The sequence below is a fragment of the Helianthus annuus genome, chromosome 11 (genome assembly GCF_002127325.2).
Source record: "Helianthus annuus cultivar XRQ/B chromosome 11, HanXRQr2.0-SUNRISE, whole genome shotgun sequence".
NCBI classification, from domain to species: Eukaryota; Viridiplantae; Streptophyta; class Magnoliopsida; order Asterales; family Asteraceae; genus Helianthus; species Helianthus annuus.
This window is the reverse complement of record NC_035443.2, coordinates 18104354-18127997: the sequence shown is the minus strand read 5'-3', so window position 1 is coordinate 18127997 and position 23644 is coordinate 18104354. Positions and strand designations below refer to the sequence as shown.

Genomic DNA, 23644 nt, shown 5'->3' with positions numbered 1-23644 from the left:
TTGGAAAACTCGCATTCAATCGTTCTTCGAGTACACGGATTACAATCTGTGGCTCTCCGTTACGGCCGGACCTCACGTTCCTACGGTAGTTAGAGGAGATACGGTGGTTCCTAACAACGATGCTACCACCTTCACTGACGAAGACAAGGCCCTCATTCAACGTGATCGTCGTGCACACGCCGCTCTAACCATGGCTTTATCAACAAACGACTGCAACATGTTTGAAGAACACCGAACTGCTAATGCACTCTGGAATGCATTGATCGAGTACTATGAGGGAAATGAAGAACTGATCGAAAGCAAGAGAGATATGGTGCAGAAGCAATACGACATGTTCTGCGGAGTCCGTGGAGAGAGCTTGTCTGATCACATTAGCCGCTTCCTAAACATGATGACCAAAATGAAGAAAGCTGGAAATCCTGTAACCAATCGTGCTGCAATAAAGAAATTGCTTGACTCGCTCCCCAAGGAATGGAGCTTGCAGTGTATGATGATCAAGAAGGAATTCCTCAACAATCCTAATCCTGTTACTCTGACAGATCTGATCAACACTCTAAGGGCATTTGAAATGGACGTAAACAAGAGAGAGATGAACACTGCTGGATATCAACCTAAAGCAACTCAACCTTCAGCAGGACTGAAGAATGTAGCGTTTCTCGCTTCAGGGGGCATTACTCCACAAGCTTCTGATCTAATTTATGGAAATGCTTCCGCAAGCGCATCTAAAGCCCCACAAGTTGTCGAGAAAACGATCACTGTCGATACTCAAGCATTGAAAGTTTCAACCGAGAATGTGGCACTCTTCAACACTTTCCTAAGCAGCTATGAAGCCCTAATGTCTGGGGAATTGAGGAAGGAGATGTTTACTGCCAAAGACATGTATCAGGTTGATCCAGATGATATGGAAGAAATGGATCTGAAATGGCAAATGGCCATGATCACTCTGAGATTGAAGAAGTTTCAAGACAAGACAGGCAAGCGATTAGGTCTTGGAAAAGCTGGTTTTGACAAGTCTAAGCTGAGGTGCTACAACTGTAAGAATCTTGGACACTTCAAGCGTGACTGTCCGATGTTGAAAGAGGGAAACAGTGAAGCTACTCCAGCTGCTAAACAGATCACTGCCGAAGAGAACAAAAGCAACGCTTCTCCCAGCACGCCGAAGGCTTTGGTTGTTGAAGACTATGACTGGAGCGAAGAGATCACTGAAGCTAAGGAACAAGTCAACAAAGCACTGATGGCCAAAATCTCTAGTGAATCATCTGCAAAGCACTTTGAGAAGCAGACAACGGGAATCCCAACTGGAAACAATGATGCTGACCAGGGATTGAAAGGTATTCTGCCTTCAGTGGAGTCTGGTGATAAAGCTGAAAAAGATGCTGAGAAAGGAAAGGATAAAGTTCAAGCTACAGCCATGAAAGCAGATGCATCAAAAGAGAAGGCTGACAAAGACTTGGTAAATAGTATTCCACTTAGTTTCAAGGAGAAGTTATGCTCCGAAGCATGCGTTGATGTCGTGGCACATTATAAATTCCTAAATCTGGAGTTTGAAAGGCAAAAGGACAAAGCTTTGAAAATTAATAATGAGCTTAAACAAAATGAGGCTGCATATCAGAGAAAGTTGAACTCAACTTTGGCTGAAATGCAAACTCTTAAAGAATTTGTGTTTAGAAAAGATTTTATCATAAATGATCTAACTGAAAGGTTAGAAAAAGCGTTAAATGAAAAGAACAAACTCCAGATTATAATAGATAAATGGAATGTCAGTCAAAAGGCCTTTACTGACATCAAAAATTGCCAACGACCAACGTTTGTGAAAGACGGGATTGGTTATAAGGATAGGCACGGAAATGAAAGAAAACTTTTCTTTCCGCCTCCCAGCAAAAACTACGTGCCTATGCCTACTCCTCATCCCGAAAATGATCTCATAAATGAAAAGGCCTCAGTTGAACAAAATGAATTTTATGAAAATGAGACAACTGCTAACTGTTCTAAAAGCGATGCAGATTCCATTGAGTGTAAAGAAGATGTGTGCGATGATGATGGAGACTGCGGAGGGTCAAAAATAGGAATTGGTTATTCAGGCGACAGTTATTCCACCGTTAACTGGTTCGTCTGGAATTGTTCTAAAAACAATGTTAAGGATGAATGTAATAGTTTAAGTAGGATGGATGACTGTAATGGCCAAGTGCCTAAAACTAAATCTGTGGATGACTGTAAGGGCCATGTGCCTACATTTGAGACCCGTGATCATGAACCTTATGTGTCTGAATGTCATGGTTTGAATTATGCGTGTCGTGATGATAATGTTGCTTGTGAATCTCCTGTATTTGTGCCAGAATTAAAAAGGAATAGCTTTGGAAAATTCCTTACAAAGGAAATTCCCGAATTTATTCCTTCCAGAACAGGTATGACAGAATCAGAAAAGAAAGCTACTGAAGATCAAGATAATGTAGAATCAAGCGACATTACCACAGAAGATGAACAGACATCAGAAAGTTCGCATTCAGAAATCTCAACTGAAGATCAAGCAACAAGTGATGAAAGCTTCGAATGTTCAAGTTGTGAAGCAAGTGAAGAACAAAATTCAAGCAAGGACAACACGTCTGAAAGCTCACTCGATTCAGACAGTGATGAAGAATTTCCCGAAGATGAAAGCAGAGTGGACAAGAAAATGAAGAAAGCAAAAAGTTCAAGACTCTCATCACATACATCATCTTCTCACACCAAAAGACCCAGACATAAAAGATGTTTTCGCTGTGGTCATTTAGGACATACAGCGAAACATTGTAAAACCAAAAAGTTTCCTAAACCAGAACATGATTTTATTACAAACGTCACGCAGCAACTAAATTATCTTAAGAAATCTGTTAAAAATCTGGTTGATTCAACTGCGTATCTTTGGAAACAAAAAGAGGTCAAAGTGGGTCAAAACCACGATAGATTTGAAATGAAACAGATTTGGGTTCCTAAATCAAACTAATCTGTATATTTGTATATTTGTATATATCAGAATAAGCTCCAGAAATGGCTTCGAATGCTCATGGAATACATCTGGCACGTCGACAGCGGATGCTCAAGACACATGACGGGGTTAAAAGAACTATTGAAGAACTTCCGCTTTATTGATGGCGACTTCGTGTCCTTTGCCGGAGACGAAAAGGGAGGAAAGATTGTTGGAGTAGGCGATGTAGTATCCGAAGCTCTCACGCTGGAAAATGTCAACTATGTTCCAGAGTTATGCTATAATCTCATGAGCGTCTCTCAAGTGTGTGATAAAGGAATCTCAGTGTTGTTCAATGACATGGAATGCCTGTTCCTGAAGCCGGGTTATGTTGTTCCTGCAGAAATGATCATGCTTACTGCTCCAAGACAGAACAACACATATGTGCTCAACATGAAGAATGCCAAGACAAATGACAATCTAACATGCCTTATCTCTAAAGCTTCAGAATCGGAGTCACTGCTTTGGCATAGACGACTGGGCCATGTCAATTTCAAAAATATGAATAAACTATCTAAGTTAAACTTAGTTAGAGGTCTTCCGATTAAAGAATTTCCATTTTCTGAAAAATGTATTGCATGCGCCCAGGGAAAACAGCATAAGAAACCTCACAAGACCAAAGCAGTGAACACGATTTCTGCACCACTTCAGTTACTGCACATGGATCTTTTTGGTCCTATCAGTGTTAAAAGTCTTGCTAAAAGCTCTTATTGTTTGGTTGTAACAGATGATTTCTCTCGTTTTTCGTGGGTATATTTTCTTGAAGCAAAGAGCGAGACTGCTGAAATATTGAAGGCATTCATTCCCTTGATAGAGAACGTAACCAAACGGAAAGTGAAGTCCATAAGAAGCGACAACGGGTCTGAATTCAAAAATCAGACCTTCATATCATTTTGCGCAGAAAAAGGAATTCATCTTCAATACAGTGCAGCCAGAACTCCTCAGCAAAATGGAGTCGCTGAACGCAAGAACAGAACGTTGATTGAAGCTGCAAGAACCATGCTGGTGGACTCCAAGCTTCCAATTATCTTCTGGGCTGAAGCAGTTAATACAGCATGCTACGTTCTGAACAGGGTGCTCATCGTGAAACCTCATGGAAAGACAGCATACGAGCTTCTCTTCAAAAGAAAGCCTCTTATAGATTTCTTCAGGCCATTCGGATGTTCGTGCACTCTGTTGAACACTCAAGAAAATCTCGTCAAGTTTGAAGCTGTGGGTGATATCTGCTACTTCATGGGGTATTCATCCACTCAGAAGGCTTATCGTGTCTACAACAAACGAACAAAGATGGTGATTGAATCGTACTATGTGGACTTTCAAGAAGGAAATTACACCAACACTGGAAGCACTCCTGACTGGTTCTATGATGTGAGTGTGATCTTCAATAACTTTGAAATTCCGGAAACTGAGTCTGACCCTGAGCCAGTTGAAGACGTTCAAGTTGAACCCCTGTTTGACTCGTCTGACATTGGTTTCACTCCTTTCACCACTCGATTATCTCCATCATCTGCTGATCCGATTATGGCTGTGAATGAATCAAATGGTCACACTTCGCCTGAGAACACCCAAGAAAATGGTGCTTCTTCTTCACAGGCAAATGTGAATGAGCCAACTCAAGACGATGATCCGCCAATAATCTATGTCGACGAACACTTCACCAACCTTCCGCAGCAAATCGAATCTCTGACAAATGCAGGTTACAAGACAAACAAAAATCATCCTCTTGAAAATGTAATCGGCGCAGTAGAAGAAGGAGTACGTACTCGAGGGCAGTCAGCTAGCATCAACAAAGGTCTCTTCGCAGCCTTCCTTTCACAATCAGTTCCACGTGACATCGAAGACGCTATTCAAGACTCCAGCTGGGTTCAAGCGATGCAAGAAGAATTGTCTCAATTCAGGAAACTCAAAGTGTGGGAACTCGTAGATCTACCTGAAGGAAAGTTTCCTATCGGTACAAAATGGGTCTTTCGAAACAAGATGGATGATCGTGGGGTGGTTATCAAGAACAAGGCTCGATTGGTGGTGCAGGGCTTTCGACAAGAAGAAGGGATCGACTACGAAGAGGTTTTTGCTCTAGTCGCTCGATTGGAGGCGATCAGAATATTCCTAGCGTATGCTTCCTACAGAAACTTCAAGGTCTTCCAAATGGATGTCAAAAGTGCGTTTTTGTACGGGAAAGTTAAGGAGGAAGTTTACGTGTGTCAGCCTCCTGGGTTTGAGGATCCTCATTTTCCAGGGCGCTATTTTAAGCTGGATAAAGCACTGTACGGCCTACATCAAGCCCCACGCGCCTGGTATGAAACTTTGTCCACATACCTTCTGGATTGTGGTTATTCCAGAGGAACGATTGACATGACACTCTTCACCAAGAAGGTAGGGGAAGATGTTATGCTAGTCCAAATCTATGTGGACGATATCATATTCGGGTCAACAAACGAGGACTTGTGCAGAGAATTTGAATCTATCATGAAGGCAAAATTTGAAATGAGCATGATGGGAGAACTGAACTTCTTTCTGGGTTTAGAAGTGAAGCAAAGGGAGGATGGAATTCTGATTCATCAAGCTAAATATATTCGGGACATTCTCTCGAAATATAACATGAATGACTGCAAAGTGGCAAGCACGCCATTCGCCTCCCAAACAGAGCTCACTTTAGATCCTCAGGGAAAGTCGGTGAACAAATCTTTCTATCGCTCAATGATCGGATCTTTGATGTATCTGACAGCAAGCAGACCTGATATCATGTGGGCCGTTTGTCTTTGCGCTCGTTTCCAGACAAATCCAAAGGAATCCCATGAGATTGCCGTAAAGCGCATCTTCCGCTATCTGAAAGGAACACCAAAACTAGGGCTTTGGTATCCTAAAGATAGTAATTTTGACTTAATTGCTTATTCTGACAGCGATCATGCAGGTTGCAAAGTGGATCGAAGGTCGGTTTCAGGAGGATGCCAATTTCTGGGAAATCGGCTGATTTCATGGCAAAGCAAGAAGCAAACAACAGTGTCCACGTCGACAGCTCAAGCGGAATACACTGCAGCATACAGTTGCTGTTCACAAGTTCTCTGGATACAGAATCAGTTGCTGGATTACGGAATCAACATCATGAAGACTCCGATATTCATCGACAATGAGGCTTGTCTGGGAATTGTGAAGAATCCCGTGCACCACTCCAGAACCAAGCACATCGAAATCCGCATTCATGCAATTCGAGACGCTTATGAAAAGGGTTACATTCAAGTGGTGCCAGTGGATACGACACAGCAACGTGCCGACATCTTTACGAAAGCTTTTGACAAAACTCGTTTTAACCAGTTGGTAACCTGGTTAGAGATGGTCAATTTCCTTGATTGGAAATGAAGCTTGTGTTGATTAAAAAAAAAAAAAAAAAAAAAAAAAAAAAAAAAAACCACAACTTTTAATTATATATTAATAAAATAATAACGTTTTTGCTTGTTGAAAATAAAACGGATATTGAAGGACGTCGCCTAGCAAAAAGATTTTCTGTTTAAAATTTTATTTTCGGGCAAATGGACTTACGAAAATGAAAATTTTAGGGGGGATATTCTGAAAATCCTTGAAACAGGATGCTTATGTCAGACTCCTGTTAGAGGAAGTGATAGAAAATTGCTAACACTTTGTCATTTCTTTGAACAGAATACAATATACAATCAGGGTACCAAGCAACGATGTGTCGGTAGATTCAGCAACACCGACGAGTAAACTGCTGGTAGGGAGCCGAACATAAGTCTACACAAGAATTCTGGCTTTTCTCAGGCATTACGCACCTCAGTGGGTAACACGTTGCGGCATATGGCTTAATGGTCTTGAATCTTGCGTTGACGGATTGCCAAAATCTGAGATTTCGGGTCTTTATATTGGGATTTCATTCGGAGGATATCATAGTTGCTCTTCTGCTGTACGGTGGTACTGACCTAGACGCAAATACTATGATATTCTCTTACCAATAAGTGCCTATTAAAAAAAAAAAAAAAAAGGCCAAACCCTGTATAATAAGTGCCTTTATTGGCCAAAAATCCATAATAAGTGCCATCTTTGGCCAATCTCTCTGATAGATCAGTAGGCAACTCTGCTGTACGATGGTACTGACCTGTTTGCCGAACCATCTATCTTAACCCTCGATAGTTCCTGGAATCTCTGTTGTACGAAAGTACAGACCTGATCTCCGATCTATCGTTGAAGAGAATGAATCCAATATACTCACCTGTTATGAGGAATCTTTGTGCATACCCTGATCGCGGGGGTATGTCCTGATGTGGGACTCACGAGGGCGTAATGATTCTATTTTCAATAGCTTGTGTGGGGGCCATCGAAGACTTGTCAAAATTACCGAAAACATGATAAAACACGCTCTCCGAAGGTATGTTGAAAGAAGGATGCATGGATTTAAGCGGACAAACATACTGACAGTTTTTCTTGTGCCCTGGTTAGTAATATAATAGTAATAATATATAAAGAATGTGGCAAGTGTTGGCAGTATGATCTTCTGCAGGTAAGTTTGGTAAGCGTCAGTCATTTCAAGAAAATCTGAGTTAAATGAATCCTCGCAATGCAAGAAAGTTGAAGTTCGGAGTCAAAATGGCCCAAATTTTAGCATCACTGTAAATAACCCAAAATAAACAGGCTTTCAAACTTAAACGGGCACGTTTTTCGAGAAACGTTTGAAATCGTCAAGCAAAAACCAAAATGTTTGAAACTATATATAAGCCGGCGAAGATAAGATACCAGCGAACATATAAGTTCGCTGGTTACCTTTTTGACCGTACCCTTATATATCCTTTTAACCGTCATATTTCAAATTTTTTACCTCTTCCTCTCCATTTCATCGCAAATATCACCCGCTCTTCATTTCTTTACTCTGTTTTTCATACCATAATCATCAACACAAGTCTCCATTCTATCAAAGAAATTCAGGTGTGTATTGCTTGTTCAGTTTACGGTTCTTTGTTTAAATGATTACATGTTTAAATTTCAGATCATGGCAGATTTCAAACAAGTTGTTTGGGTTAAGGGTTTGGGTTAGTTTTTGTGGGTATTGTAGATGAATCGGTTATTGAATCGGTTTTAGAAATGGTGAATCATGCTTATGCTTGCATCTGTATATATTTCGGTACCAGTCGTTGTCAAATTGTTATGTTTAGGCTTTCCGGTAATCTAAGGATAAATTGGATATGAACAGTCATGGGTTTTAAGAAAGGGTTTTTCAAGAAAATTATGAACACAGCGAAATTATTAAGGTGATAGCGAGGTTAGCGATTTTAAGGGAAATCCAAAAGACTCGAACGCGAGTTCGAGCAATCAGCGAGCGGTTTGATTCGCTCAGATAGTGATCAAATTCGCTATCCTCGCTGTTCAATCATTTCCGTTAATGAAACGCTACCTTCGCTATGTTCGCTAGCGAAGTATTGACTTGAAATCACGTCTGATCCACCAGCGAACATAGCGAATTTGTCGTTAGTTATCAAGATCAGAAGTGTTGGCGAAGTCAGCGAAGACCGCAAGTCTTGAACGCGAGTTCAAGCACCGAGCCACATACTCTATTTCGCTCGGTTGGCGAGATAGATCGTGATCTTCGCTGTCAGATCAGTTCCGGGTCAAAAACCTTGTTTTCGTTAAATTCGCCAGCGAATTTGGCTTATCTATCCGGTAATCTGTGTATATGGCCATCATTAGCGATGAAACAATCTGATCTGGTAGCGAAGTTATTGTATATATTCATTTTTTTTATTTCTTTTTAAATTATATATGTCTTATGTAAATTCTTGTCTCGTACATAGTTTATCCGGTATCCGCACACTCTAACTTGCTTCGTTTTCTGTGCAGAATGGTAAAAGTGCTCGAATGGGATAAAACCCTCAAGCATAACCAGAGCATAAATCTCGATCAAGTACCAACTGACTTCGAAGATGTATCGAAATGGGTTCGCAATAGCAGAATTGGTCATGCAGTAGAGACTTCCGTTCCTGTCTATCCTCTTCACATTCGAGAATTCTGGGAGAACGTAAAGCTGGAGTCAATAAACAATAAACCAGGAATCTCTTCAACAGTACGCAACAAAAGAGTGGAAGTGACAGAGGAAAGGGTACGTAAAGTTCTGAAGCTCAAAGACAACGATAATGAACCACAAAGCATGAGTCAAGACGATATTCTTGACGGTTTCAAAGGAATGGGATACGCAGGAGATTTCAGAAATAAAAAGGAGATTAAAAGGGGCGGTCTAACTCAGGATTGGAGGTTTATTGTTTATGTAATTTCGACAAGTCTAGCGCATCGAAAAGGCGGGTTTGATGGCTTAAATTTGGAATGGTCTGCAGCTATGCTGAGCCTATGCACAAATCAAAAATTCAATCTCTCTGGATTAATTTTCAATTATATGAGAGAGAATGCAAATGGAGCGACTTGGGCAATGTACCCGAGATTTATTCAGATGCTCATTAATGATCAAGAAAAAGACCTTCCAAACGATGGAAATACCTACAAATTCCACGTGCCCACAAGTAGACAATATACTGAAATCAAAACCAACGAATGGGTTTTGTTGCACGACTGGATGTACAGAGCTGAAAGACTACCCATCGTGAAAGCTGCATATCAGAAGTACAAAGAAGGGGTCAAAGCTAAACAACAGAGAGCAGCACAAGCACAGGCCGAAGCAGCCGCCAAAGAAGGAAGTAGCAAAGAAAAACGAAAGGGCAAGCAACCTGCAGGTGAAGAACCTCCTAAGAAGAAAAAGACAACAGGAGGTTCTGAACGTTTAATGAGTTCTGCAATCAGGGCGGCACAAACTGAAGAGCAACGCAAAAATATTCAAGATCTAAAAGCCATGCATGTAATGCAGGAGAAAGAGAAACGAGAAAAGAGCCTGAAACGTAAAGAAATATCTTCTTCGGAGATGCCCGAAGTAGTTCCTGAAGAAGTTCAAGACCTAAATGACTTCGTTGATCAAATTCTTGTTGATCCTGACGAGGCACATGCACGCGAAGGTACTTCAAAGGTTTCCCCAGTCAAACCCACCAGAATCTCAAAACCACCCGTTGTTCCACAAAGGCTACGTCCATTTCAAGATCTGTATGATAGGCTCATAAAAGACACCGAGCCTTCTGTGGCGAAAGAAATTTGCTTGTTGAAGAATCAAGTCAATGATACAAACATCCTAAGAGAGAAACTCAAGGATCAAAGAAAGAAAAACAAGGAAATGAAAGAATACATGGCCAAGCAAGCCAAGTTTGTCAGATTTCAACAATCCAGCTTAGAGAAGCTCTACCGAATGATGAGGGGAATATGTGAAAAAGCAAACATTGAGCCGATGTTTACATTTGATGAAATCTTCGATTTTGAAGCTTTCATTCAAGAAGAAACGGATCGAAAAGAAAAAGAAGCCGAAGCGAAGAAAAAGAGATTGGAATCGGTTGACAAGGCATTGGAGGGAAACGAAAGCGACGAAGAGGCAGTAGATCGAGAAATTATGCCACCAACCTTCGTTGAATGGGGGCTAGAAGACGAGGTTTTATATGAGCAAGAAGATGGCAAGACTTTCGCTCCTGAACATCCTGAGTGGTTCAGAAAAGAACGAGAAAAGCTCCCTGTTCTGCATCAAGTGATAAAGGTTGTTAAATCTGAAGAGACTGAGAAAATAATAAGCTGGATGTATGACAACCTCAGGGGCATGTTCGTTGTAAAGAGACGGGGTGGTGTGATACAATATTTCGCAACTGGGTTTGATCTCTTCTCGCTCCCAAGGTGGGATTTAAGAGAGCTTGGGCGTCTGAATTTGCTCAACCATGGTGACAGGGGGATCGGAAGAGACTTTGAACGTCTAATTACAAGCGAATGCGACAAGAACTTCCCGAATCATGCCCCACAGCGCCCAAGACGCCGAGTGTCCAAAACTACGTTTGATCCAGTAACAGGCAAGGGAAAGGTGACGTGGGTTGTTAACCCTGCTAAAGTAGTCACCAGAGTCAAGCTTCCGGAAGAAATCCCTGTGGCACTTAAGGATTTCAAGAAATGGTTCTACGACAGTCAGACCGGTGAAGCTGTGATAAGATCGAACGACAATGTCGATATTCGAATACTGGATCCTATGGATGTATTTCAATTCGGACTCTCTGATCTCACCATGCTAAATGCTAGGCGTATCAATGTCGGAGCTGGAAACGCAAATCTTGAAGAGGCAGCACTGTTTCAGCGTGCAGTAGAGCGTGCCTGGAGTCTAAAAAGGGAGATGCTCGACATGGTAGACAAAATACAGAAGCGAAAAGAAAAAGAGCAGAAAAAGAAAGAAGGTCGAAGGAAAAAGAGACACGAGAAAACCATGGAAGGAAGCTCGGCCTCAACTGCAGATCCACCCACCACCGACTCTCAACCCACACCAACACCTCCGGCCTCATCCACATATGAGGCCGCTAAGGAGGACCCAAAATCAAGTGAAGCTGTCATTAACCAAGAACCTCCAGTAGCATCAACGGAGGTTGTCGCACCATCAGAAACGATCATTGTGGAAGAAAATCCCACCGAGCCAGAGAAACAAACTACAGAAGATCCAGTGGTTACAACAGAAGATCCAGCGGTTACTACTGAAGATCCAAAGACTACCGCAGAAGAATGAGAAGACAAGCACGCAACGATCTAGGGGGGATATTGTTAGAGCATATGAGATCGTTGGTACTTGTGCTGGATCAGTTTAATTGTAGTTTGTACGCATTTTGAATGTTTAGGGGTTGTTTTTGTAATTATCTAGAAGTAATGTTCCTGACCTAGTGTAGTTAAGATACCAGCAAATTTATAAATTTGCTGGTTAGTCAGGACACTAGTATATATACCCCAAGCATTGTAACATTCTCAAGCTTTTGGCTCTTGGTGCAATAGAAGTGTTGTTTACATTCTTGTTGAGCTTTAATCTGATTTCCAAGGTTGTGTATTGTTATATCTTTCTGTTTGGATTCAATACAACACTAGTTGTATTCATCAATCCATTAGCTTCACCTTCATCTTCATTCTTGACATTTCTTGACTATTCATAGTTCAAACACTTAATCAATAGGTGTTTTGGACTAAAACAACCAACCACTGTGATCCGGATACGTTTTGGGATCTACAGTATACTCACCGGTAAGATGAACCCTCGTGCATACCTTGATACGGGAATGTGTCGTGATGTGGATGAACGCCGGTCGGTAAGTATAAATCATACCTTAACGTATCCCCTCGCCATGATTACATCTGATAAGTTGAGCTTAAGTGGACAACAATACCGATAATTGTTATAGAATGCTTATCTTAATGTTAACTAACTGAACAACAAGAGCGTTATGGCATGACCGTACACTGATATGATTTTCTTACCCTCAAAACTCGCAAAAAGAATGTTTGTATATATTTATTTACTGCTTTCAGTCTTTATATTTCAAAATATTCAAAAATACCAAAAAGATTTTAGGTGTGTTTTAATATAAACTTTATAAAAGCCAAAAAGATTTTATTTCTACTTTATTTTCGATCGTACGATGTTGGAGCTCGAGTCTTCGTTACCTGAAACCTGAACGAAAACCGAATTGACTAAACCTTCATAAACGGTCGAAATTTGCAAGTTTTTGAAAGTTAAATCTAAAATTGACAAATTTATTAAACTTTCAAACTGTCGGACGGTGTTTGATTGTGACATGGTCATTTATGTGTCATTTGTTTATATTAACTATATTCCAAGCAGTTGTTCTCATTACGCGTTTAGATTTCTTGAATGTGCAGATTCTAAAGGCAAGGAGAACATGGTCGATGACAAGCTTTGGAATGAAGACACGACGTGAAGGCACTCAAAAGATGAAAATGATCGAGTTGCCGCTGACCATCATCAACACCACAAGGATCTCAATCTATAAAGATCAAGTCTTTCACTAGCATAACTCAAGGGGGAGCTTATGTTAAGGGGGAGTTTGTCAACACACTTCCTACATGATACGGATAGTTTGTTGATATACTTTCTGCTTTCAAGACGTGAAGACTTTCAAGATCCTCCGACATTGAAGACATGAAAGGCGAATCACGCGAGTAGCGTCCAAGAGGGAGTTTGTTGATACATTATATGTGGACGCGACACGCGCCACGAGACTTGGCTATGACTCGACTTTCCTCCGTCGTGTACAAGATCAAGAATATCGGGCCAAGAGATTAAAAGACTTGAACTTGGGCTTTGAGATAAACAAACCTGCAATACAGAAACAAGTCTTGGGCTGCTTAGACTGTTTGGCGAAACAAAGTTTGGGCCCAAGCCCAATGTTGGCGAAACAGGGAGGACCTTGACGAAACATCTATGTTTTGTCAAGATGATCCAATTTCGTCAAGTGTCACTTTGTTTCTTCAACTTCCTGATTCGTCAAACCAAGTCAGATTCGCCAACCAAGTTCTGTTTCGTTGTGCTGTGTCTACAAATAGACTGTCTGTGGATAAGAAAAATATAGAACACATAGAGAGAACACAGAGAGTATACTATTGAGAGCACACACACACGAGTGTTTTAGAGGGTTTGCAAAACACATTTGTAAACATAGCTTTGTAACCGAACCTTTCATTCGTATTAATACAAGTGGTGTTAATCGGTGAAGATTGTGTGTTGTGTTTGTGCGTGTTCTATCTCGGTTTGCCATTCCGGTTGGATTCCGCACAACCGGGTTGGTTAGTATACAAGGATTTGGCGACTAGATCCTCCTAGCTGGACCTACAGCCACGAATACATGTTGGCGGTGGAGATGAATCCCGATATCTCAAGACAACTATGCGTCAAAGAAAGTGGGGATGGATGAACATGAGAATGCATATATATCTTAGAATTTCCGGGTACTTCTGAATATTTGCTTTATTACACTCATACACCATTTTGCGTAATTACCCATAAGTCATAAATTTTGTTAAATATTTTGATGGGACCTTACTTACAAATATTTAGTAAAGATTTGCATAAACTGCGAAGGTCAAAGTGTCTGACTATCATATTTGAATGAAACAGTATTTGTTAGCATGTTAAAATCCGATATTATATATCGACTTACCTAAATTGGTTTCAAAATGTTGCAAGTGAGTGGATATTCTTTTAAACATGTCCAGATTAACCAAATTTACAATACCTTCAATCCTTCAAATATAGATGGTTCATGATGTATACAATGATGAGACATGATTCATATATTAGTACACAAAACCACTAAAGTTTATTTTGAACACATGAACCATTCATTTTTTGGTCAATGAAATGGTTAAGAAAAAGTGTCTTGTTTTCTTCTTTGAGAGATGGTCGGCCACATGTTTCTCATACTTCTTAAATAACACATGAATGATGGAATTTCCGAAATGTGAAACCAGCAATGGTTCAAGAGCCACTCTAAGCACTTTTGATGTGTTTTTCCCATGGACTTGGCTGAGCTCATTAGAATCATTCATGTTTGTGTAATCCGTGTCACATGGATCCCAATTGACTTTAAAAACATTCAAGTTTTCAACGGAAAATGATCCCTCAGATTCAATAATGTTCCTAACTTCATCCTCACATGGAAAATACAATGGCATATTGAATGAGTTAATATCTGCTCCTTGAACCAATCCCTGTCTTGCCAGTTAAGCTTAATTAGTTAGTCATGTAAGCAAAGCAGATTAACTAGAACTTTTGACCAATATAATCTTCTATAGTTTGAGTTCGAAATTGGATACAAAAGAACCACATATATATATACCTCTTTGACCATGTCGACAAGTGATTGTCCGAGTAGCTCAAAGAATGCACAACTATCATCAGAAGCTAGATCAACTAAACTTCGACTAGGGATTGTTAAAACCATGCTTCCACCATGTACTACTTCCTCGGAGCGCATTCGTAAAAATTTTGTGAAATCAGTATGAAATTGTTTTCCATATGCTTGGTATACATTTGGAGGACTTGTTTTCGCTATGTATATGTTTGATCCATTATTTTCTAGTCCTTGAGGCATCTATCACATGTTATATGGACTATAGTTTATATCTCAATATTTTAGTGCAAGCACACTTTAAGGTATAATTATATCTCGTAAGATAACTAAAGATCTAGTTGAATATTATATGTACCTGAGAAAGCCATTGATTACTAGTAGCGCAGTGGACAAGGTGCAAACTTTTGTTTGGGAATAGTCTGCCGTAGAAGGAACCTGGAACAGCCGAAATGAAACAAGGGCCAAAAGCTTCTCCTTTGTTCTTCTTAACATTTGCGTAAAAGTCAGGTAATGATTTGAAAATAGTATTAAAATCATTTCCAAAGAGGTCATTTAAACAAACTTGAAATTGAGGTACTTCACGGTTATTTTCTTGACACACCTCATGCACTATATCAATGATATTAGACACAACCAACAACGTATTTGTGCCAGATGAGCATCCTAAATCTGCAACGGTGATACAATCTTTGAAGACACCATAATTAGCTATACCCTTGATTGAATGCTTTAAAATTGGTATAGCATTCCGTATCCCGGTTTCCTGAAGAGAAAATAAGAACAAAGAAGATGAGACCCAATGTTAAATGTATGCAAACGTTGTGGTGTTACTCAAACCTGAAGCAAGGAGTTCTTGGCATAGCTTAATTCCCCATCTCCTGTATTCATATGTAATATGTTTACCAAGGCCATGCTTATTAATCTTTGCCTTTTGTTACCCTTCTTTGTGTTGCTTTAAATAGGCCTTCTTTTTGTTGCTTTACAATCTTGATCCTTAATCTTTTTCTAGTGGCAAACTAACCTACTCCTAAATACTTCTATATTTACACAATGTAAGATTGAAACCCTCCACCTCATGGACAGATGAGACAAAGTATTTAAACACCTTGGGAGAGAGTAGTCTTGGATTTAAGTCCCACAAACGACAGGAATAAAAGAAATTTGCCGTTAAAAAAAAAGAAAATGTAAAACACTTGAATTAATTAAATTAGACCTTTTCTTTTCAAGTGAGATAAGGGGTGTATATATAAAATGTAATATTTACCATACATACAAAGATAAATTGTAAAAGTCGGCGGGAATAGTTTTCATAGGTGGTTGGCCAAAAGTGGCGGCCACCTTTTCCTCTTTTTTTTTCATTGAAAAGTTATTTATAGATTCTATCAAATTACAATTTTATCCCCTGTTTAAAATTACGATCTTATCCCAAGTTAGAAATTAAATTTATGCTTTGCCCCCAGCTTATATTTACGTAATAGTGTTGGCCCATTATTGGCTGAAATGGGCGGCTAACGTAATACCAGCTGCCTGACAGTCCTCTATTGCCCCAATAAATTTACGCTTTTATCCCGCTTTAAAATTACGATTTTGCCATCAGTTTAACAATATGTTTTTGCCCCCACATAAAAATAAATTTACGTTTTTACTCCCAGCTAAATATTTAAATCCTTCCCTCGGTTCAAAATTACGATTTTGTCCCGTTTAAATTTACACTTTTGCAATTAGTTTTTTTTCCCTTAAACTTACAATTTTGCCATCAGTTCAAAGTTATGTTTTTACCCCCACTTAAAAATAAATTAACGCTTTTGCTCCCAGTTAAAAATTTCAATTTTGCCATCAGATAAAAATTACGATTTTGCCCCGTTTAAATTTACAGATTTGTCATTAGGTTTTTTTCTCACAGCTACGTTACGAATTTGCCCTCAACTTAAATTTACATTTTCTCCATCGTTTTTGTTTGTTTTCCTGGTTAAATTACAATTGTGCCTACAGTGTAAAATTACAGGCATGCCGGCAGCTGTCTGGCACTCCCCCATTGGTCCATTTAATATACGATTTTATCCCTGAAATAAAGTTATGATTTCGCCCTCTGTTAAAAATTATGTTTTTCCCATGGTTTTAGTTTTTTTTTAGCAAAACTATAAATTTTTTTTTTTTTTTTGTTTTCATTAGTTAACTCCATTTAATTTTTTCCCGTGTCAAGGAGCTGCCTAACACTCGCTCATTAGTCCTGAAAAAATACAGTTTTGCTCTGAGCCCAAAATTACGGTCTTATCATCGTTTTAGTTTTTTTCTAGCAAAATTATAGTAGTGTTTTTTTTTATCGATTGAGAATTATTCAACCATCGCCCCGTAACGTGAGCGGGGCAACCACTACTTATATACAAATTGACAATCTCTAAAAATCTGACCGAAAAGACCAAGGATCTTATAATACTCTTCTTTTACAAAATGAAATACATCATTTTATTATAAAAACCCAGCTTTTATATTAAAATAAAGTATCAACTAGAAAACGTGATTACTTGTAAAATTATTTAGCAAACTATTTTACATTAAAATAAATTATGAATTGAAAAACGTGATTACTTACAATATTATTTAGCAAACGAATTTAGAAAACTTCATATTAAAATAAAGTACCAGTTGGAAAATCACTTCTCAAAAGGTTTGTTAAACACTCTATATCGATAATATTAAACACCACCGATAGCATATTTGTGCCAAACGACCATCCTAAGTCTACAACCGTGAAACAATCACTGAATACAACATAATTAGCTACACGCTTATGGATTATCATACTTAGCTATACCCTTATGCATAGGATCAAATACAAAAGGTAAAATAAATAAAAATGGTAGAGTAAATTACAAGTTTTGTCCTTTATAACCTTTTTGCAGGCGGTGTCATTTGGCGCAAAAGTTGACGAGTTCTGTCATTAATGTCTCAAAATCTTGCACCGTATACCGTTTGAGCCTAACCCAGTTAATTTCTAATGTTAAGTTAAGTCTTGTGACATATGAGGGTGTTTTAGTCTCCCCCCACCCACCCTTTTTAATTCCACCCATTATATCTCCCCAAACACTGATGCCGCCACCACCACCACCTCCTGTCACCACCACCACCTGCTAGTGGTATAACTCAATCCATTAAATCCATTAAAGCACAACCAAACCCAATACTTAGTAAAATCTGCTAGTCTTGTAACATCTTAGTAGAGGTCATCAAGTTCCAAAAATCATTCATATAATATATCACCTCAAAGAATCATTCATATAATTATAATTTGATTGAGGTAACATAGATCTATGAGTAGATCGAAGAGTAGGTGAATTAGGAGAAACAATGGATAAGTAGATCTGAAAGCAGAAAAGGGGTAAATTATATCGATGAGTAGATGTAAATAAACTTGAATTAGGAGAAGCAGTTGGAGTGATGAACCGGCGGCGAGTTGACGATGCGGTGGCCGGAGAAAAGTGTGAGAGGTGGAGCAGAGTGAGGTTTTGGGGGTTATTGCTAGACGTCATCAACCACCGCTCACCACCTCTTTTACCGTCGCAGGCGAGCCTTGGGGTTAAACTCTGGGGCCGCCGTAGCTTATGAACACCCATATGAGGAGATGAGGGGTTGGGTTTCTAAGGTGGTGGTGGAAGGTAGTAGGTGGTGGCAGTGGAGGCTTATGGTGGTGGTGGCATAAAGGGAGAAGTGGGTGGGTCGCCGGAGGTGGTGATGGTGGCGGTGGCGGGTTGGTGGTGGTGGTCTATGGTGGATGATGGTTGAGAGACATAGAGAGATAAAGAGAGAAAGAAGAGAGACTGATAGAGAGATACTGAAGGGAGAGAAAGGGTTTTAAGTTTATATGTTTTAATTTTTTGTTTGTGAAAATTGCCAAAATTGTCGTTGAGGTTTGGGCATGTTTGTCAATTTCATCCAAATCAACTTTTTTGTACCAATAGTCCTTCGCTTTTGGGAATTTTTTGCCATTTTCATCCAAACGTCTAATTTGCTTTATTTTTCTCTGTCCAACATTTGGTGAAAATGATAAAAAATCCCAAATATCAGGGACGATCTTGACAAAAAAAGTTAGATATTTGGATGAAAATGGCAAAAAATCTCAAAAGTGAAGGACAACATGGTACAAAAAAGTTGTTTTGGATGAAACTGACAAACAGTCCAAACCTCAGGGACGATTTTAGCAATTTACTCTTTTTGTTTTTTTTTAATTAGCATGTATTTTAATTAAAGGGGAAAATTACATAAGTGCCCCATCTACTTACTAAATTACAAAAATACCCTGATTTAACAGAAAAAATTAATTGGGTTCGGCTCAAAGGGTACGGTCCAAGATTTTGAGACATTAAGGACATAACTCGTCAACTTTTGCGCCAAAGGACACCGCATGCAAAAGGGTGTAAACATAAAGAACAAAACTTGTAATTTACTAAAAATGGTAAGAATGATTTTATTCCAATTGATCTAAAATTTGAAGGTTAAGCTTAGTTCTATAGAAAAGAAACTAGTGGAAGGACATAAAAAGTACCTATATTTCTTGACTTTCTTTCTCTACATGCAAGACACATGTCAATTCTACCGTCAATTTAAACGTACACAACTTTTTCATACGACATTTAAAAAAAACGAAGCATCATTATATTAATATATGTGTCTTATATGATTAAAATATTCAAGAATATTCAAAGTAACCTTGTCTTATACTTAAACCGCGTCTTATACCGATTGTGCTGAGGCTGATTGTCGATTGATTAGAGGTGGCTTGAACCACAACAACAAATCGTGAGCGGAGAGGGAAAATCAGTAAGTGAATTCGGAAGGCAGGGGAGTTTTATGAGTGAGAAGAAACTGAGAGAAGCCAAGAATTATGGGGAGTTACAGGAGTTCCAATTTCAATAGGGAATGCAAAGTGGAATATAAAGGGAGAGGAGTAGAACGTGGGAGTGGAATTCGGAAGAGGGTGAGAAAAACCACTCCAAACCGCATACAATCATGGCCGAATTTTTAGCAAATCAGGAGAGAGATTCTAAACCGCCAAAAACTGTCATTTTTTTGGAGTTTATATGATAGGATTTCATCTTGAAAAGATCTGACGATCATGATTAAATCTTGGGGTGGTTGGTTTCACGTTGTCTATAGAATATATAATTAATGATGGTCCTAGGTTTTCAAGAGTTGTGTGTAGCACTTGGCATTAGCCACTGTCATATATTCATATGTGTATTATTTTATTTCTTATGTACACTATTTCCTTTGTATTCATATCTATTATTGTCTTGAACAGTTTAAAATATGCGATTATTTTTTAAGTTCAAATTTTGTATTATATGTTGACTTGGTAACCAATTGAGCAATTAAATATGATCAAACGAAAGTGTAGATGGGAGATTGCGCTTAAACAAATCCCATACCTGTTTCATACAGGTACAAGCTATATGCCAATGTGTACCCTGCCGTAACGCGATGGGTACTTGTATTAGTTTTGGCGAATTTTTATAATGGGACCTTAGTTTTACGTATTTTGTAAATCCCACTAACATTGTCTAAAACTTTTTGATCATTTTTGCACTTATTAGTAACTAAAAAACTTTGCTCAATTGGTGTTGTAACAGGTTTACAACCCAAATAACCAAATTCATTCAACAACTCAAGACAATATTTTCTCTGAGACAAGCAAATACAACCATCAGAATACAAGACCTCAATTCCTAAAAAATATTTAAGTAATCCAAGATCTTTAATAAGAAAGTTTTCTCTTAAACTATTTTTCACTTTCTCAATAGCAGAATTATCACTTCCAGTAATAACTATATCATCAACATATACAAGTAAAACAACAAACACATCTTGTTTTGACAGTACAAACAAAGAGTAATCACAAATACTTTGCACAAAACCCATAGAAGTTAACACAGAAGTTAACTTTTCATTCCATTGTCTTGGAGCTTGCTTAAGACCATACAATGATTTAACCAATTTACAAACTTTATTATCTTGTGAACTATAACCCTGAGGTTGTGTCATATAGACATCCTCAGACAACATTCCATACAAAAAAGCATTATTAACATCCATTTGAAAGAGTGGCCAGTTATTATTGACAGCAAGCTTCAAAACAACTCTAACAGTAGTCATTTTGACCACTGGTGAAAAAGTTTCACCAAAGTCCAACCCTTCTCTTTGGTTAAACCCTTTGGCAACTAACCTAGCCTTATATCTTTCTACTTCCCCATTTGCCTTATATTTAACCCTATAAACCCATTTACAACCTATTGGTTTTCTTCCTTTAGGAAGATCTACCAAAATCCATGTATTATTTCTATGCAATGCCTCCATCTCACTATTCATAGCATCAATCCACTTAGCATCTTTAGCAGCCTCATTATAAGAAGCAGGTTCACAAACTTTATTTAATGCAGCAACAAAACATTTATTATCATAAGACAAATGTGCATAACTAACAACTTTTTCTATGCCATATTTAACTTTTCCTTCAACAACAAAATCACCAAACTTTTTTGGCATAGATGTATGTCTAGAAGATTTTCTAATACTTTGATTACCCTCAGACTGGTTTGTTTCAACATTTGAACCTAAAGTGACATCTGCCATCACATTTGCATCCTGTCTACTACTGCTCTCCTGTTCAGAATGTTGAAACACTTCAACACCTGAAACAGGGGCTGATGTAGAGGGAGACAAAGGTTGCTGATCAACACTACTAGGATCAGTTGAACCACTTGTACCCTCTTCATCATTGGGTATATCAGAAACTTCAGACTCTATGTTATCAAAAAAATTTACATGATTCAGCTGACTATCAAAAACTTGTTCTTGATTATCAAAACTTTTAACTTTGAAAGGATACACATCTTCATAGAACTTAACATCTCTTGAAAAAAACATTTTTTTATTATCTAAACTCCACAGTTTATATCCTTTTTTAAAACTAGAATAACCAAGTAACACACACTTCTCAGCATTATAAGAAAACTTATCTGAATCATGTAATATAGTACTAAAACATAAACATCCAAAGTTTCTTAAATGTAACAATGAGGGTTTAAAATCAAACATCATTTCAAAAGGACTCCTACCATTTAGCACATAAGAAGGCAACCTGTTAATAAGATAGACAGCAGTTAAAACACAATCAGACCAAAACCTAAGAGGTAGACCACCCTGAAACATCAAAGCTCTAGCAGTATTTAACAAATGCCTGTGTTTTCTTTCCACCACCCCATTCTGTTGTGGTGTATAAGCACATGATGTTTGATGCATAATTCCTTTAGATGTACAAAAGTTATGCATTTGATTATTAACAAATTCTGTTCCATTATCACTTCTAAAAATTTTTATTTTCTTCTTAAATTGAGTCAACACAAGTTCATAGAACACTTTTACATTTTCAAAAACTTCAGACTTACTAGTCATAAAATAACACCATACAGCTCTTGAATAATCATCAACTATAGTCAAAAAATATTTAAACCCATCATAACTTGTTATTTTATATGGACCCCACACATCTAAATGTATAAGGTCACCAACAGACTTAGACTTGTGTTCACTCAAAGGAAAAGGTACTCTGACTTGCTTAGCCCTGTGACATATGTCACAAGGTCCATGTTCACTATTTTGAATATTAAGTGTTTGTTTCAATACTGCTAACACTTGATCTGAGGGATGACCTAACCTACTATGCCATGTGGCAGACTTTAAAACACTATTAAAACAATTGTGACTCAAATTACCAGAATTGCCTACAAAGTACAGACCACAATCCTGATTACCACTCATCAGGATTCTCTTTGAACTGGAATCCTGTAAGAAACAACTAGTATTATTAAACAACACATTGACATTATTATCTTTTGACAGTCTATATACTGAAAGTAAGTTGACACTATATCCAGGAACATAAAAAACATCTTTTAACACAATTTCATTAGTTAACTTTAAATCACCAATTTTCAAAACCTTAACACTTGTTCCATTTGGATGACCAACAGTGATATTGAACTCAGATACATCAATGACATTAATCAACTCTTTATCAGTTTTGACCATATGTTGACTAGCACCAGAGTCAACAATCCAACCATTTATATTATAACTAACAGTACTTGAACAACTAGCAAAGCAAGACACATTAAAGCACTCACCTCCTACATTCTGATTCTGAGGTTCAGATCCACTTTTCTCTCCAACTAGACTCAACAACTTAGCAATCTGCTCAGAAGTAAAAGGTAAACCAGAACTTCCACCAGATGAAGTTCCAACAGATGCAGACATACCATTTCCAGAACTAGCTTTGTTATTATTAACCATATTCACTCTATTAGACTGATTATTATTACTAGTTCTTTTTCTAAAACCAGGTGGATAGCCAATGATCTCAAAGCATCTATCCACAGTATGTCCTAACATATTGCAGTGAGTACACTTTAAACCAGTATTTGAACCTCTACTACCTTTCTTTCTTGAATCAAAAGACTGACTAGGTTTTGACACAAATGACACACTTTGAACTTTTGACCCATTACTAGACATTCTATGTGACTCTTCTCTAGATATAATAGAGAAGGCCACTTTTACTGAGGGCAATGGTTCTCTTGTCAACAGATTTGTTCTTACAGACTGATATACATCATCAAGTCCCATAAGAAACTGCATTAACTTTATTAATGTTGAAAAATCATTGAATTCTTTTGCAGCTTGACAAGAACATGTAGGTAAATGTAACATGGCATCAAATTGTTTCCACATTGTAGTAAGTTTATTATAATATTCTGCAACAGTTGTGCCATTTTGAGAAACACTGTTAATTTTCTTATACAAACCATAGACAATTGAACCATCAACCCTATAA

At 38.2% G+C, this 23644-nt stretch overlaps 2 protein-coding genes across 2 annotated transcripts; one reads left to right on the top strand and one right to left on the bottom strand.

The window, feature by feature from the left end:
* Positions 1–880: 880 nt before the first annotated feature.
* Positions 881–2328, top strand: LOC110891869. Its single transcript, XM_022139384.2, has 2 exons — positions 881–1453; positions 2004–2328. The coding sequence occupies exons 1-2, from the start codon at positions 902–904 to the stop codon at positions 2064–2066; spliced, it is 615 nt and encodes a 204-aa protein (XP_021995076.1). The 5' UTR covers positions 881–901; the 3' UTR covers positions 2067–2328.
* An 11791-nt stretch (positions 2329–14119) lies between these two features.
* On the bottom strand, positions 14120–15684 carry LOC110889846 (benzoate carboxyl methyltransferase). Its single transcript, XM_022137414.2, has 4 exons — positions 15595–15684; positions 15113–15520; positions 14743–14997; positions 14120–14614 (listed from the first exon to the last, which is right to left on the bottom strand). The coding sequence occupies exons 1-4, from the start codon at positions 15667–15669 to the stop codon at positions 14246–14248; spliced, it is 1107 nt and encodes a 368-aa protein (XP_021993106.1). The 5' UTR covers positions 15670–15684; the 3' UTR covers positions 14120–14245.
* Between the last annotated feature and the right edge of the window lie 7960 nt (positions 15685–23644).